This window comes from Eutrigla gurnardus, assembly GCF_963514095.1.
Source record: "Eutrigla gurnardus genome assembly, chromosome: 23".
Classification (NCBI taxonomy): Eukaryota; Metazoa; Chordata; class Actinopteri; order Perciformes; family Triglidae; genus Eutrigla; species Eutrigla gurnardus.
The window spans coordinates 11910988-11926841 of NC_139934.1; the positions used below are offsets into that span (position 1 = coordinate 11910988).

A 15854-nucleotide genomic window follows, 5' to 3' on the forward strand; every position below is an offset into this window, starting at 1 on the left:
ATGTAATTAACAGAATTGAACAGTGTAGTGTAGTGTCTGAGTGCGTTTTCATTAAGCCATGGAGCTCACTATACTGTATAGTCCTTCATATAGTCCTTTATATAGAACTCCCTGGATAGTGAGTAGAAAGTAATAAGTGAGTGTATGATTTCGAACACAACCAATGTTTCACATTCTAAATCTGTAGAAATAAAGATGGGACTAATGAAATATGTAAATTCTGAATTCTCACAAGGACTGATAATCTAGGTTATCGTGGCAAAAAAAAAAACCTTTTACATAATCTAGAAAATATCCAGAAAAATATTGGATGGATTGGAATTGAATAAGGTCGCGTGACCTCTAAACATTCATGGTCTCCAGAGGATTTTTTTCTATATGCCTTCAGGGGGCGACTCCTTTTGTTGCATAAAAAGTCTGATTACAAAGAAACATAGTTCTAACTTGATTTATTACCTCAGTAAACATTGTGAACACGAGTTTATGGTTTCAATTGCTTATGATGTTGGTTTTTTATAGGAATGATGTCCATTTGGTAAATTATGGTCCCATTTGAAGTTAAATAGATGATAAAGCAGGCTATGCTTTAGGGCGTGGCTACATTGTGATTGATGGGTCGATACCACGGCGTTGTCCAATCTGGGAGTTGTCTGTGTTTTGTACTTGAGTTAATTGGAACATTTTGGTCACTTATAATTGTCTCATTATATTGTACTTAGTTCCAGTCGTGTCACTTCTGGTTCCAAAAAAACAAGATGGCAACGGCGAAAATAATGGACTCGAGACTGCAAAGCCATAGTCCACAATCTAAAGGATCACATCCGCTTCTTATAGTCAGTCGATGATTCAGATAGGAATGAAAAACTTCCCCAAAGCTGGAAGAAACCTCAGGAAGAACAGACTTTCGTGACAAAATGATTTGAATTGATGAATGTGTGTAATTCATACATACAATTCTAATGTGATTAAAAAATGATTTGTCTCACTACCGACTGATTTTTTCTGTGTGGAAGGGGCGTGACTTCACCACTTTTGACAGTATTTCAGCTGAAAAAGACTTCCTTCATTATCACCATTTACAATCCCCCCTTGGAGCTGTATTGGGACTACATTTTCTTTGTGAAGTTCCTGCTTGCAATCAAGAGCAAAGCCGATGTGTGTTTGTCGTCCTTCTCCATCTCACCAGTAGACTGACTGGAGGCTCTGTTGTCTCCATTGGCTCGCTGTGCTGTGGGGGTGATGGGAGGCTTGGAGGGGGTTGGGATGCTTTTGGAGGGTCCCCCCCCAGGGACAACCAGGCACCATCTGCTGGTAAAGTAACACCACCAGTGGGGGCCGAGTGTCCAGCTGGGGGGACACTGGAGACCAGCACAGCCAGGACAGACACAGAGACTAAAAGCCATTACACTTCGTCAATAAAAGCCGATGTGAATCACAAGATCATTGAAAAGTGAAATACCACTTGGCTTATATTTTCTTGATTTGGAATTAGCCGTTTAATTACAGTGAACAAGTTAAATACAAGGTTAAAGAGAATTTTCTCTCTCAAAGGAATTATTTCAATTGAATTCACTTATGTTGTTGATGTTTAAGTAAGAAGAGTTTCTCTAAATAGTCATCTCTAAGAACACGTTCTCACGGTTAATATTCATGTGACTGTGAGAACACGGAGCCATCGGCATCTTTCTGGGGAATTCATTACAGCTGATGGGGCTTAAAGGTCTACTTTTTAGCCGCTATGAATCAACATTGAGTAAACCCAGTATCTGGACAGAAATTAATGAGAACCTCCATGCGGGTATTCCCTGGAGTTGTTAAATGTGCATTATGGTGGAAAAGCCAATATATTAGTAAACACAACTCTGTCTGTGGTGCTCAGTAGTGAGCTTATCATTCCTCAGCTTGACATATTCCTATTAGAATTCCTTTTTGCATAACTTGCTTTCATATTTGCATCAAGACTTCTGTGTATGTGGGCTCTCTGTTGTGACCTGTAATACTGGAGCAGTGTTAATAAAATAATCTAACCCTCACCCCTAAGCCTAACACCATGTTAGGTGCATTATGGCTATGCTGAGGGAACACAGGTCTAACTTTAACCAAGGACTAAAGGTAGGTTTTGTTTTAATGTCATAGTCATTGTAAACCAAACCATTATGTGTACGTGTTTTTACAAAACCTAACTATGTAGTTTTGTTGCCTAAACCTAACTATGTTGTTGGTGTTGTTTTGTGTTTCAACGTGTTTAAAACTGCTGTTGGTTTGAAACGGCTCTGGAAAGTAAGTGGGAGTGCAGTTCAGTTGTATGGGAACAGAGTTGCTTTGAGCAAAATAGACCTTTCATTGGACAGTGGAGGAAAGTTGCTCTAAAATCCAGAGATGGTTATTTTATGGCAACCTCTTGGAGGCCATTTAACACAGATGATGTCTCGTAGACCAAGCTACATCTAACCTTCTTGAATGCCACATAATATCTTCATGTATAAAGTTGGATGAAGTCTACGACATTAATGCATATGTGCAATCACACTGAATGTAGGCCTCATAAAATAATTTCTATAAAAAGGGGCACTTAAACATGATGAGCGGTACTGTATAATGTTTTGTGTAGCTCAGGAGGATCTTTGTCAAATCCAAGTAAATAACCCATCATCTGTCTTGATGATGTCATCAGGGGTTATGTGGGATTAGGCTCGCAGACAACAACTTTCTCACACAAAGCCTGTAATACAAATTCAGGAAATGGAGCTTGAGAGACTGTGCTGTGTTGATTTTAGCCATTCTTTTTTTTTTATCCTTAATCTTTGTTTTTTTTTTCTTCTTTTACATGCTTTGCTACACAAATGTAATGACACATTGAATTAGAACAAAAAAACATACTAATAATTTATTTAGTGAAGCACCGTTCATACAACACCATTCACAATACAAGAATAACATATTAAAAATTAATACAAATCATAAAACAGTAAAAAATAAAATACCCCCTATTGGATGTATTCTTTCTTTATATATCCAATATGGATCTAACCATTCCTTATTTTATGCCTTATAATGTATATTTTAATTATGTTGCTATTATATCAGGCACGTTGTTTACATGGAGTGTCCTTCATGATAAAGGGAGAGAGGCAATTTGAAAGAGAGAGGCTCTCTCTCTCTTTCAAATTGTTTTCATTTTCAAATTGCTTTATTGGCACCAATGTCAGATACACAATATTACCAAAAGATTGAGTACACTAAAATAAACGTGTGTACGTGTGTGCTTGTGGGATTGAGATTGTTTTATGACAGCATGTAAACCGTACGGTGTGTGTGTGTGTATCTAATTCATGTAATTCATGTTTGTTTAAGGTCAGTGTATGAATAGCATTAAATTCGTTGTGCAGGTCGTCTCTGACGTTCGGAGTCACAGACACAATCTCGTTGTACAAATTGTATAAAACACAATAAATTAAAATGAATTGACACTCTTTTCGCCAAGTGCGTGTTTAGTCTGATCAGAGATGTTTGCAAAATCGTCGGGTCTTCCGTTTGATTTTTGGAAGGAACTTTGTTTTAGCGTGTGAAACAGTGTAGGAGTCTCTCTCTCTCTCCCCCCTCTCCCTCTAATCCTCCAGTAGTCTCTCCACCAACTAGGAAGCGCGCAGTCACCGCTTTTTGATCCGCGCGCACCGACCGGGCAGCTCTCTCGCGCTCTCTCTCCGTCGCTCTCTCTCTCCCCGTATCTCTCCGTGTACATTATTCGGTGTCCCCGCCGGCTCTTCCGTGTATAGATGTAGGCGGTAACCGGAGCTCACAGCGCCGTCGCCTTTGCGCCATGGAGGACTGCTGCTCCGCGGACAGCGAGAGGATGGAAGCGTGGCTGGACGACCACTTGGAGTTCACCCGCTCCTACTTCATCAGGAAGGCGTCAAGGTAAAACCAGAGGGGGGGTACGGGGACGGGAGACCTGCTGTACTTTGTTTCTGCCCGGTGAACGTGAGTCTCCAACGGGAATCTCTGCGGTGTTTGCTTTTGTGTGCAGCCCCAAATATCTGTTTATTGTATTATGAGGAAGACAGGAATGTGATACCACCCAGCCCCCCCTCCCCTGCTCAGGTGTTCCGTGTACCTGCGGCACTCTGATCCACATCGTGCCAGTTGTTTTCTTCTTCATTTCACCGTCCACTTCACAATCAGTAACAGCTCCGAGACTCGAACGGGTTCCCTTTAAATCATTAACTTTTACTGCTGCTTTAATTCCGAGCAAGTGCTGCTGAACGGGTCCACACATAGTCCCCATGAAACTTCCAATCCCCTCCTCTTCAGACCACAGACAGCAAATTAGCCGTATAATTTGTCAGGAAAAAACCCGGATCACAAATCCCTCTTTCTCAGGCAGCAGCAGCAGCTATATAAGGCATTCTTCAGGCCCTGGCTGATGAAGTGCCCATCAGAACACTCTAGGTCTGTTTGCTTTAGTGGTGAACCCCTTCAGACCCATTCACCCACTTAAACCAGCATGGCAGCTTCACTTGTTTTTATACATCCACAACATACATTATGTTTCTTTACCCCCCTCCACTCTCTCCTGCTGTTGCTGACCGCTTTACAAAAACAAAAAAAAGCACAAAATTAGTGTGTTGTTGCTTGAGGTTTGCACACATCAGCCGTTCTGGTCGAGAGGCATTTCTTAGAGAAGTATTGATTGAGCCACACCTCCCCAGCATGCATCAGGGTCGGCCCTGTGGGGAGGGCTCAGCCAGATAACAGCACATTCTCTGTGGCTCTTCCAGTTTTATTTGCCTGGCTCGGGGCCCAAGATACCGTGGTTAATTTCATGGCCGGCGCCTGTTTCTTCTTCCCTTACGCTCAGGTGAACAGAGCCCTTTGACTGCTGAACAAGCTGGAGAACGTACGTTGAAGACGCCGATAGGACAATGTGTTGCGTCACGTGATCGCATCCAGTTTGCTGCTCGTGCACAAACAAACACACAATCACGTTGTGAAATGTCCACGTCCTCAGTTTATGTAGTCTATCGCAGGATGTGGACTTTCAAAATCCATGGCAGTGCGTGACATAGCCAGTCTTTTGTTTTTGTGTGCAGAAAACAATGTTGATAGAAAGTTATGTAGTATTAAATATTGAGAAAGATTGTGAAAGAGTTCAACAACACGGGAGTTTCGACCACGAGAATTGTGTTGGACACCACGTGTCCCAAAGTTAAGTTCGTGACCATTGTCTTAAACCTATCTAGTTATTTTAAGCCCAACTACGATGGTTTCTCTAACCCTAATTAAGTGTTTTTGTTTCCTAATGTCGCCCCAAATGACAGGAAATTAAACGTAACCATACTTCCAATTGAAATACATTAGAATGAAAGTTGTTCTGAAAAAAATGACCGACACAACGTTTCATGTTAGCTTCCAGCAGACTGCTCTCTGGTCATTTTGTGTTTTCATATCCAACAGGAAAGGGTTCGGTGGAAAAGGTATGAATAGCTTCATCTTCAACTTCAACTCCACCCACCAGGACTCATTTTCCAATTCATGACTTCATTTATAGCAAATATTTGAGCTGTAACCATTATAAATAAGCTCTCCTAACCCTAAGTAAGTTGTTTCCCTAACCCTGGGTATATTTAGCCTAAAGCTAGAGACTATATTGCTTTGAAAGAATTAATAACACGTTTCTTTGAATTTCATAAACAATTAAAAGTCGCTTTAGACAAAAGGGTCTGCTAAAAGACCTAAATGTAAATGTAAAAAGACCATTGGGCAGGTTAGCACACTCGGAGGGTTTGGCTGCTCCAACGCTAACGTAAGTTAATGTTCGGTATGAGTGATTCGTGTCAGTTTGCTGACCCATCACTCTTCCTCTGCTGCTGGTACGCTTTGTGTTAGCATGTCAGTGGTTTTACCTCCCCAGGAGACAGGATGCAGCTCCGGATATGGATGTCTGGCTAGTTAGCGAGGTAGCTAGTTAGCTAGCCAGACAGACAGCTAGCAGTCAACCGACGATATCAACAGTGTGTGGATATAACATTAAGTTGTTCAGTTTAACTCATTAAGTCTGTCTCTATCATAACATTACTACCCCACTGTTAGTTGTTACTGCAAAACATTGCTGTAAATCGGTTTATTTATTGCTAATTGGACCGCTACAACGGTTGGCAATGGTACACATAAAAATGACCAGCCGCTCTGACCATCCTGCAACGTTGATGTTCTGTTCCTATTTTATTGCTATGGGAAGACATGTTAGCTAGCGGTTCACACATCTAGCAGATGTGGCACAGAGTGAGATCAGCATTAATTTGTCATGTACTGTAAAACCCTAATTGTGACCTCAATAAAAATACTTTGAAAGTCAAAAGACATACAACAAGAACTTTGGAAAGTTTGGAAATACATTTCTCCGACTACACCACCTTCGGTTGGTCGTGGATGGATACAAACAAAATCCGTGCACGGATTGTGTGTCCAGGTAGTTAGCCTAGAGCACAAATTTTACTTGAAAATGTGGTAATTCCAATACAATTCCTGTGACAAGGAATAATTTATCACATCGTTCTGAAAATAATGAAAAATTTGTGTCTGTGTTTACAAATCACTCAATCGTTGCTAAGAGCCGTTGTTCTCTGTAACCCAGTTTCACGGACACAAAGTTTAATGTTAGCTTCCAGCAGACTCCTCGAATTTGGTAATTTGAATTTAAGTCCTGTGACAAGGAATAATTTATCACATATGTAATCATATGAAGCTCTCCATTTAAAGCCATGCTGTGTTTTCTCAAATCTTTTATTTGGGATTTTTATTTGTTCAGATTAGATTAATTCGTTTTTTTTTAATAATCCAAAGGATTATGTTAAAAATTACAAAAAAAAAAAAAAAAAAGAATCCTTGTCATTTGCCTTCAGTAGCTGATTACTTTTTCACACGATGGGACTTGCATGAGAATGTGACCATTATAGGTTATAGTATTGACTACTTGGACTATGTCTTGTAAAGGTTTGCTATTGGAAGGTTTTCTTGAGGGATCTCTTTGATGATGTCGTATATTGTACGGATTGTAAAGCACTCTGAAGCTATATAAATAAATGAAACTGAAATGTTTTTTTAAAAACTTGATTCATTGGCATCTCGTGTGTGAGTCAGAAGATGACGGTAACAATAAATATTTCATAATCCAGTTGATCAGGTTTTAGTGCAGAGCCACAGCTCTGCTGAACCTTCCTCCTTTTTGATGCAAATTCCAGCATCAATTATTTACCCAAGCACCCAAGCTGTTTTGGATAAATGTGTGTTTGGTTTCGGTGCAGGGATATGAGAGTTTGTGCTGTTGTGGAACTTCGGGGGGTTGATTAGCAACGCGCCTCTAATCATACCTGTCAGCCAGTTTATGGCCTCCTTCTGACTGTCAGGAATAAAAGGCCTGTGGATGTTGACCTGAATACTTATTATGTATTACATAATATGATCTTTCTTGTCCCTTTTGACAGGGAGATGGTGAATGCCTGGTTTGCTGAGCGTGTCCACTCCATCCAGCCGTCCAAAGAAAATCCTCCACAGCAGCGGACCAACCAGTCCTCCACAGACACCGGCCCCCTCTCTGCCACCAGCAGCCTGCCACCTACCCTCAGTCTCCTGGACAACCGCAGCCCGTCCCCGGTCCCCAGCCCGGCCCCCGGCACCCCGACTCGCAAAATCTCGGCGTCCGAGTTCGACCGGCCGCTCAGACCCATTGTGGTGAAAGACTCTGAGGGCTCGCTGACCTTCCTGAGCGACGCCGACCGCGAGACGGTCTCCCTGCGGGGTTCGGGGATGGCCGAGGGCGGTGTCGGTGGATGCGGCGCGGCAGGCGGTGGCAGCGGGGCCGACCGCTGCACCAGGCTGCTGGAGCTGGTGAAGGACGTGTCGAGTCATCTGGATGTGACAGCACTCTGCCACAGAATCTTTCTCCACATCAATGAGCTGATCGCCGCGGACCGCTACTCGCTGTTCCTGGTAGGGAAATAGGGGCTGTGGGTCATTACCTGGAGCACTGTGATCAGCCAGAGCAACAGGAAGTGAGACATAGACCTCTTGTCTATCTGGGTGCAGGGGAAACATCTTTTAAAAAGACATCAAACTGCTGATGTGAAAAACTCCAGTTATTCAGAGTCTAAAAACTATATTTACCTAACAGCGGACAGACAGATGTAAGTGTCAGTTTGTCATTGACAGTTTAACATTGCCAGCTAGTGTTTTGCCTTTGTGCCTATATGATGTGAGACCCCAGTTAATTTCTTATTGGAAAAACATGATGCATTTAGAAATAGCCACTTATACACAAATAATATAAAATGATATTATCCCGTTAGATTACACAAAGTCATTTGTTTTATTGTTAATACAAAAAACTGCTGGGAGATAATGAGATGTGTGTGCGTGAGGGTGCATCTCTGTGTCTGTCCACGGCTGATTTTGCCTACTGCTGGCACAGACCGCATACTGTTTTTGGGTGCTGCCAGAGATACAGTGGAGGAAACCAGTTTGTCCACTTTTATTGTTTTGGACCTTGTGTATGCTAACCCATCACCGCCATTCAGCTAGTGACACAGTTATTCAGTTTTTCCTAGTATTTTTTTTAATTATAATGTATTCAAAACTATCAACTTGATCTCTTACATGAAGTTGCTTTCTTTGCTGTGTTTGTAGTGTGAGCCAACACACAATCTATTTTCTTTAATTCAGTTGCATGACCATATCCTGTGTGTGTTTGGTCCCAGGTGGGCGAGGACAGCTCCAACAGGAAATTCTTGGTGAGCCGCCTGTTCGACGTCGCCGAGGGATCCACACTGGAGGAGTCCTCCAGTAGCTGCATCCGACTAGAGTGGAACAAGGGCATTGTGGGACATGTAGCCGCCACGGGACAGCCGCTCAATATCAAGAACGCTTACGAGGTGAGGAGTCTACGCGGTTCTAAAACCTGCCTGGCTCAGCGTGGATGCTGGGAAGTCTTTAATGAGGTTTGCTGTCTGTGCTTCGTGTGCGTGTTGAACCAGCTTGTGTTTGCTTTGGGGTACATTTGACGGTTGGTGCTGACGGAGCGCAGACTTGAGTCGGTCCTCCGGAGGATTCGTCTTCACCACACAAACACACGCGCACATCTTAGCCCTGACAGTTTTAGTGTACTGACCTTTTTGTCTGATTGGGTTTCAACAGAATATATCACTTTCCCACAATCAATGATGAAATCTGTCCCCAATGATATGGTTTATCTTGCTCTTTTATGGGGACTTACTAGCAGGGTTTGTCAGTTATCTATTGTAATAAGAATTAACATAAAAACATGAGTTGTTCATCATTGTAGGGCCATTGCCTTGGCTGGTAGCTTGCAGCTGTGTCTGTGCACTTATTCATTTTCTGAAATAAGTGCAACATTAAAGCAGCAAGCAACACATTCTAGCTCCACTGATGTGTTTTGTCCCCGTGACAACCAACAAAAATCACCATTTTCACCCCTGAAAGGAGTTTAATGTCCGTTCTGCTATTTTATTTCCACGGTTGACCCCGAATCTTTTTCCCTCTCTTCCCTCCAATCCTGGATTGTATTTCAGCGTTGTGACCTCTGCAGATCGAGCCGCTGACCTTTAACCCCTCTAGAGAAAGACGTGTATTTGTCAGGATGAAAGGGACGGGAATGTCTGTGTTGCATATGCGTGTTTTTGGCTGCACACTGAAAGAGTTCTGAGTGTCTTCAAGAAGAAGCAGATGTGTGTGTGATGTTTGTGTGTGTGTGATGTGTGTGTGTGGGTGGAAGAGAGAGAGGGAGGCGGACGGGACTGTGATTAAATGCATTTGTTTTGCATGTGGTCATGTGTCCGGGTGACTTCATCTAAACTGTCAAATATGTCTTACAATGAACTGCAACGTCAATGTTATATACTATATACTATATACTATGTATACACTTGGATAGATTTATAGGGTTAAAATCCCAATGCGTGTAATATTTCAAACCGTCTTTGGACATTGGAATTTTACAGCGTCGCTTTTCCAACGTTAATCACCTCAGTGTAACATTTAAGTATGAACGGTGCAGAAGTGAACTTGTAGCAGCTAAGCAGCCCAGTATGGACCTTTTTTTGTGTTTGTAAACGGCGATGACAGTTTGTGGGCGGAGCCGAACTGGTGGGAGAACGTGACGGCTCTGTAGTCGCGCTGTCACGTGTAAGAGCTAAAAGAATGTGGATCATCCGGACGCCTTCTCTGATTATTTTACTTGTTTGCCAGCAGAAGACGGGCTGTCTTATATTAATAAACCATCAATTAACAATGAAGTGGGTTTCCTGAAAATCACTCTACAAATTTAAATAAAAACCAGTTGAAGTGGATATCTTGTGGAAAAACACAGTATCTACCTAAAAGAAATACTGGAGGCGTTCAAATCTCTTGACATTTAAGATGCTGTACTTTGCCAGGACATTCAGTACGGTCATTTGATTTGTTTGTGCTCCGTCATAGTGGAAAGTAAATGTCACAGCACAGGTTTGAATTCCCCACTCGCCCCATGGTGCCTCCCTTGGGTTTTCCTCCTTTAAGTGCTGGTCCTGGCCTGGGAGCCTGAGGGTTCTTCAGTATCTTAGCTGTTACCAGGACTGCGATCTTCTGGACAGAGATCAGGGATGTTGATCCTGGACTCTGCTGGGGCCACTGTCCCAGTTTGAGGGAACAACTAAAGAACAACGGTGACTGATTGGATGCTTCACCGGCATCCAATCAGTGTGTCAGTGTTAGGTTTTGGTGTGTGTGTGTGTGTTTGCCTTATTTTTGTGTGTGTACAATTCTGTTATTGTGTATATACGTGTGTGTGTGTGTGTGTGTTTGGGTGTGTACGATGCCGTGCACTGACCTACTCAGTTCAAACACATTGTTACTCTAGAGTGTATGTGCTGCAGGCTGTATTTGTGCAAGAAGTATACAGGTGTATGTGTGTGTGTGTGTGTGTGTGTGTGTGTGCACGCTACTACAGAACCTGATACTGCTTCCAGGAAGTTCATCTACGCCATCTGAGGGACTCCCCAGCTCTCTGATTGGATCTTTATTTCCCCATTAGTCTGCTCAGTATTACATTGATTTCAGTAGCGCGATGAGAAACAAACCCCCCCTCTGCCTGTTTACATTGGCTCAGCCCTGCGTGGGCTGTACTAACTAAGCGTATGGCAACAGCCCGGGTCAAACCAATCTGCAGAGAGGCTCGGGGCCAGTGGTGTCCTTATTATCAGCCTGTGCTGCATCCAAGATGCAATCTTTATTCATTCCTGTCTTTTTTATCATGGTTTTGAGTTGTTTAGGGACGCATAACAATTTTTTACATCAGTTGTTAAAAGTCTAAAATTGGGACTTTGATTTAAAATGATAATATTAATAATGATTTGGTGATAGCAGAGTTTGCTATCAGGAACGGCTTCCACACAGTGGGGAAATACTACACAGAGTGTTCAACACATTAACCTTTCAACCCTACAATCCTAGTTAATCATACGCTAACCCCTGACCCCTGAAGTAATGCTCCTTTACTACTGTTAGGTCATAAGCTAGTTAGCCAGACATGCTAACACACTCAACTGACATTTTAACACCGTTTAATCTATTTCCTTGTGTTTTTAGTTGGTTTAAGGCTCAATAACAACATCGCCCTCCAAAAATGCCAAGTTTCTGTCTCACTGCGCGTTGCTTCATGTGGAAAAATCCACAGCTGGACAAGTCAATGGGAGGGATTTGAATAATTTAGTGTTTCAGTAGGTTTGCACCAACAATAGCAGTGGTGAAAGACATTGACCAGACCAGATACGATTATCAAAACCAGATGTCAGTCCCAGAATGGAGGTCAGAAAGATGAAGTTGTGTCTGCTTTGCCTCACCAGGACTCGAGGTTCAATGCTGAGGTGGACCTGATCACAGGTTACAAAACCCAGAGCATCCTTTGCCTTCCCATCAAGAACCACAGAGACGAGGTAAGACCTGCACACAGCACAGCTTCTGTTGAACGACTTGTGTCTGATGTTGTAGAAGTTGACCATAAACCAGAAGGATGGTGGTTTATCTTGAAAGATATCTGGCTTTTTGTTTGTCGAGCTCACAGTGATATGGACAGGCAAAGAAGGCTGATGTGTATAAAGCCTGTAATATTCTGTATCGACCCTTTAACAGCTTGTAAACAGTGATGACGTACGTTAGTGAAATAGCTCGTCAAGTCATACGAGGGCATTGATTGAGTAAATGTATTAACTTAATTAACTTATTAAAACAAATTGGCCGAGCAATCTCCATGACAACTGATGTGTTTTTTGTGGTTTGTGTGTAGCCAGCTAGTTATTGATGCTGTATGGTGTTTGCAAGATTATTAAATATATATATATATATATGTATTTTGAGCCGTTCAGACATTCTTATACAGCAGGGTTCTGGATCAGCTGTTTGAGTTTTTACTGTTACAATCTCTCTGTGGCCAAATTGAGTCTTTAAATCAATTTCACTAATTAATTGCATCCCTTCCCAATAAACAGCTTTAGCGTTGCAGGTCTTACAGCCATGTTGACAGGATTTCTGGAAGCTTTCATATTGTTGATAAGAAACCTTCAATCATTATAAAGAAAAAGTCCTATTTTCAACATTTTCATTGATTGATTTTGTGTGAAGCACAAAGCAGTTTGCACAACTTCACATATTACTAATACTGAATGTATTTTCTGCAATGCTGTTTTATCAAAATACACCACAAGTTGTGCTCCAAGTCAGAAAATCTCTGTTGTGTTTTCTCCATCTTCTCCATCACAGGTAGTCGGAGTGGCTCAGGCTATCAATAAAACGTGTGGGGAGGACAGCGCCTTCACTGAACAGGATGAAAAGGTTTGTCAAGTTCATCGCTTCACCAAGGAGAATTTATTGATGTGAAATAATTCAGAAAGTTAGAAAAATGTTGTTGGCAAGATATTTAGCTCTTATCTAATCCCGTGCAAATGTTCACCTTGCGACACTCCTACTACAATCCTTTGTGTTATTCTCCTCTCCACCAGGACTTCTCAGCCTATTTGGCCTTTTCAGGCATCGTCCTGCACAACGCTCAGCTCTACGAGACGTCACAGCTGGAAAACAGACGCAACCAGGTGGGTTAGTGTGACGGTGGGTCTCTGAAGTGGATGCGAACTCTGAACTTGATGCATTCTCCTCTTTGTGAATGTGTGTGTGTGTGTGTACAGGTGCTGTTGGACCTGGCCAGTCTGATCTTTGAGGAGCAGCAGTGTTTGGAGGTTTTACTGAGGAAGATTGCTGGAACCATCCTGTCCTTTATGCAGGCCCAGGCTTGTACGGTCTTCATCGCGGACGATGACTCCATGGTCAGCACACACACACACACACACACACACACACACACACACACACACACACACACACACACACACACACGTATTTGATCATATTATAATTCTATCACCTTTTATGTGCTTTATAATAAAACAAGATAGTCATCATCATGTCAAATTAAGCCACTGCTCAAGCAGCTTGAGGGTAAACGGGTACAAGGCTTTTTTTGTTTTCCCTTGAATATCCTCTTTCAGGACCATAATGAGTAATGTCAGACAGACCTCGGGGACCTTCTGACAGCAAATGGAAATGCAGACTTTCTGTTCTGCAAATCATGAGGTTTTATCCACGGGGCAGACGGAACAGTAGCTGACCGTGTTTTCATGTAAATGCAGCCTCTCTCAATCGACTGACTCGCTCGTACGCATGCAAACACCCTTACAGTCCTCTGTGGGCATCGAGATTTGTTTTGGCTTGTCCTCCTCGGGGACGTCCAGCGCCTGAGAAGCACACACACTGACACGCTTCACACTCGCACACAGAAAACAAGCTCACAGGAAAAGGAGGCAAATTAACTGTCATCCACCCAGAGAGATTGATAGACGAGCTCGTGTTTCAGTTCCCCCACATGTTGATAGCTGCAAGGCTTGGAGAAATTATTTGGCAGAGTGATTTTTTTTCTTATTCCTGAGGGAGGATCCCCCGGATCGCCCTACACATGCCCCTGCTTCAGGCCCGACCTCCCTGAGAAGGGTTCGCTTCAAGTCCACGTTGCAGTTCACTTAACCAGTGCATTGTGAACGCAACATGCCCCGATCCTGATTGGCTGAGTAACAGAGCTCTAAGTTAACGTTAACTTAGGTAGCATTGAGTTACGATACGATGCCTTCAGTGAACCTACGATATGAAGGCAAATAGAACTCAACCCTTTTGTGTTGGTCTACTTTTTGGACCACTTTAAGAGGACTGGGTGATTTAAAGAGTATATGCTATTATAAGTAAGGTAATGCATTCCACATCAAGTCATTCTAAATATTGTTGTCACAAAGCTACGCAGCCATTATGTTTATGGGAATGCAATGCCATTAAAGTGGTGTGTATAACATTACAACACGTTGGTATTTAACTCTCTCTGGTTTTTATTACAAGCAGGTTAGACCCAATCAGATCAAGGCTCTTGTTTTAAACATTGCATTACCAACTGGCACACGGATGAAAACAGAAATTCATGCATGTTGGACAAAACAAAACAGCAACATCGTTGTCCCTCTCTGCTCCAACTGTAACCCATGCATCATCAAACGTTCTTTTTTTTTGCAATTGCTTGACCCATTCAAGAGACACCAAAAATACAAACACATTTTTCGACGACACGCTTGTTACACAACACTACCAAAGGCTTAGTTTTGATTGCGTTTCATTTTGACATAGAAGTCAGATGTTTGCCTCTAAGCGTTGTGTCTTGTTTGGCTTTGAGTGTAGAGTTTTGACACAATGAGCCAAATTCCACAACAAGTGTGTAAGCAATCGCAATAAACTGTAATCGACTCCAGTCCACCCAGAACTCTGCTGCTCGTCAAAACCCACCTTTTCAGAGCTACAGATTCATGTTATATTTGAAGTGTGTCGAGTCATATGATCATTTTGAACTCGTGTAAAGTCTCTAGGGATAATCTTTTTGATCAGCTGCATATCAAAAACATGTAATCATAAGACTTGAACGCTTTTAGTCCGTGTTGGAATCATCAGGAGTCGTCGATGGGGAGCTCAGTCCTGCTTGGCTAAATAACAGAGCTAACAGCTAACGACATTCACGGAGGTCGCATTGAGTTACATTATGATGCATTCAGGCTCTATTCAATAACAAATAGCATTGCAATTAGATAGATAGATATACTTTATTGATCCAAAGCTGGGAAATTAAAGTGTAGCAGCAGCATTACACACAGTAACTAAAGATAAAGAACACAATAGGTAAAGAAACAGCATATAAAAATAGCAATATAAAAAAAAGTATAAAATGTATAAATAGCAGTAAATTAAAGTGCAAGTTGAAATGTGAAAAAAATCAGGTGCAGTGAAGAGATAAACATAATAGGCTAAGGTTAGTTAAGGTTAATTATAACGTTATCATGATGTGTTTGATTGTTAAAATTGTAAAAATGAAGTTTGTAGTGATAAACTTCAAGATGTTTTCACCCCAGAGCTCCCTAGTGGACTATCCGGTCCCTCCTGTCTTGCCGTAGTGTCCTCTGTGGATCATCTAGAGTAATAAGAAGATGCTGGTGATTCTGTTCACTTCCGTTTCTTTGGGGTTTTAGGCAGAAGTCTCAGAGAGGGATATCTCAGAACCTTGACAAATACAACCAAAAGTAATCTGCAATGGCTACATTGTGTTTGTCATTTTGGCGAAACAGCTCTTTTAATAAGAATCAAGATGTATGTTTCATGTGTGCAGCTCGCTTTATTATACAATGCACATCTGTGTGTTCATGTCATGAGAGGAACACACACACACC

General features: G+C 42.1%; 1 protein-coding gene across 2 annotated transcripts in view; it reads left to right on the plus strand.

The window, feature by feature from the left end:
• Positions 1–3658: 3658 nt before the first annotated feature.
• Positions 3659–15854, plus strand: part of pde5ab (phosphodiesterase 5A, cGMP-specific, b) — a 43860-nt gene continuing 31664 nt past the window's right edge. Inside the window, exons 1-7 of one of the 2 annotated variants that reach the window (XM_084002641.1) lie at positions 3659–3918; positions 7485–7989; positions 8754–8927; positions 11895–11984; positions 12808–12879; positions 13047–13136; positions 13230–13367. In XM_084002641.1, the coding sequence (XP_083858767.1) occupies positions 3821–3918; positions 7485–7989; positions 8754–8927; positions 11895–11984; positions 12808–12879; positions 13047–13136; positions 13230–13367 (1167 nt within the window). In that variant the 5' untranslated portion in view covers positions 3659–3820. The remainder of the gene's footprint in view (positions 3919–7484; positions 7990–8753; positions 8928–11894; positions 11985–12807; positions 12880–13046; positions 13137–13229; positions 13368–15854) is intronic. The other variant, XM_084002640.1, reaches the window with a different exon arrangement.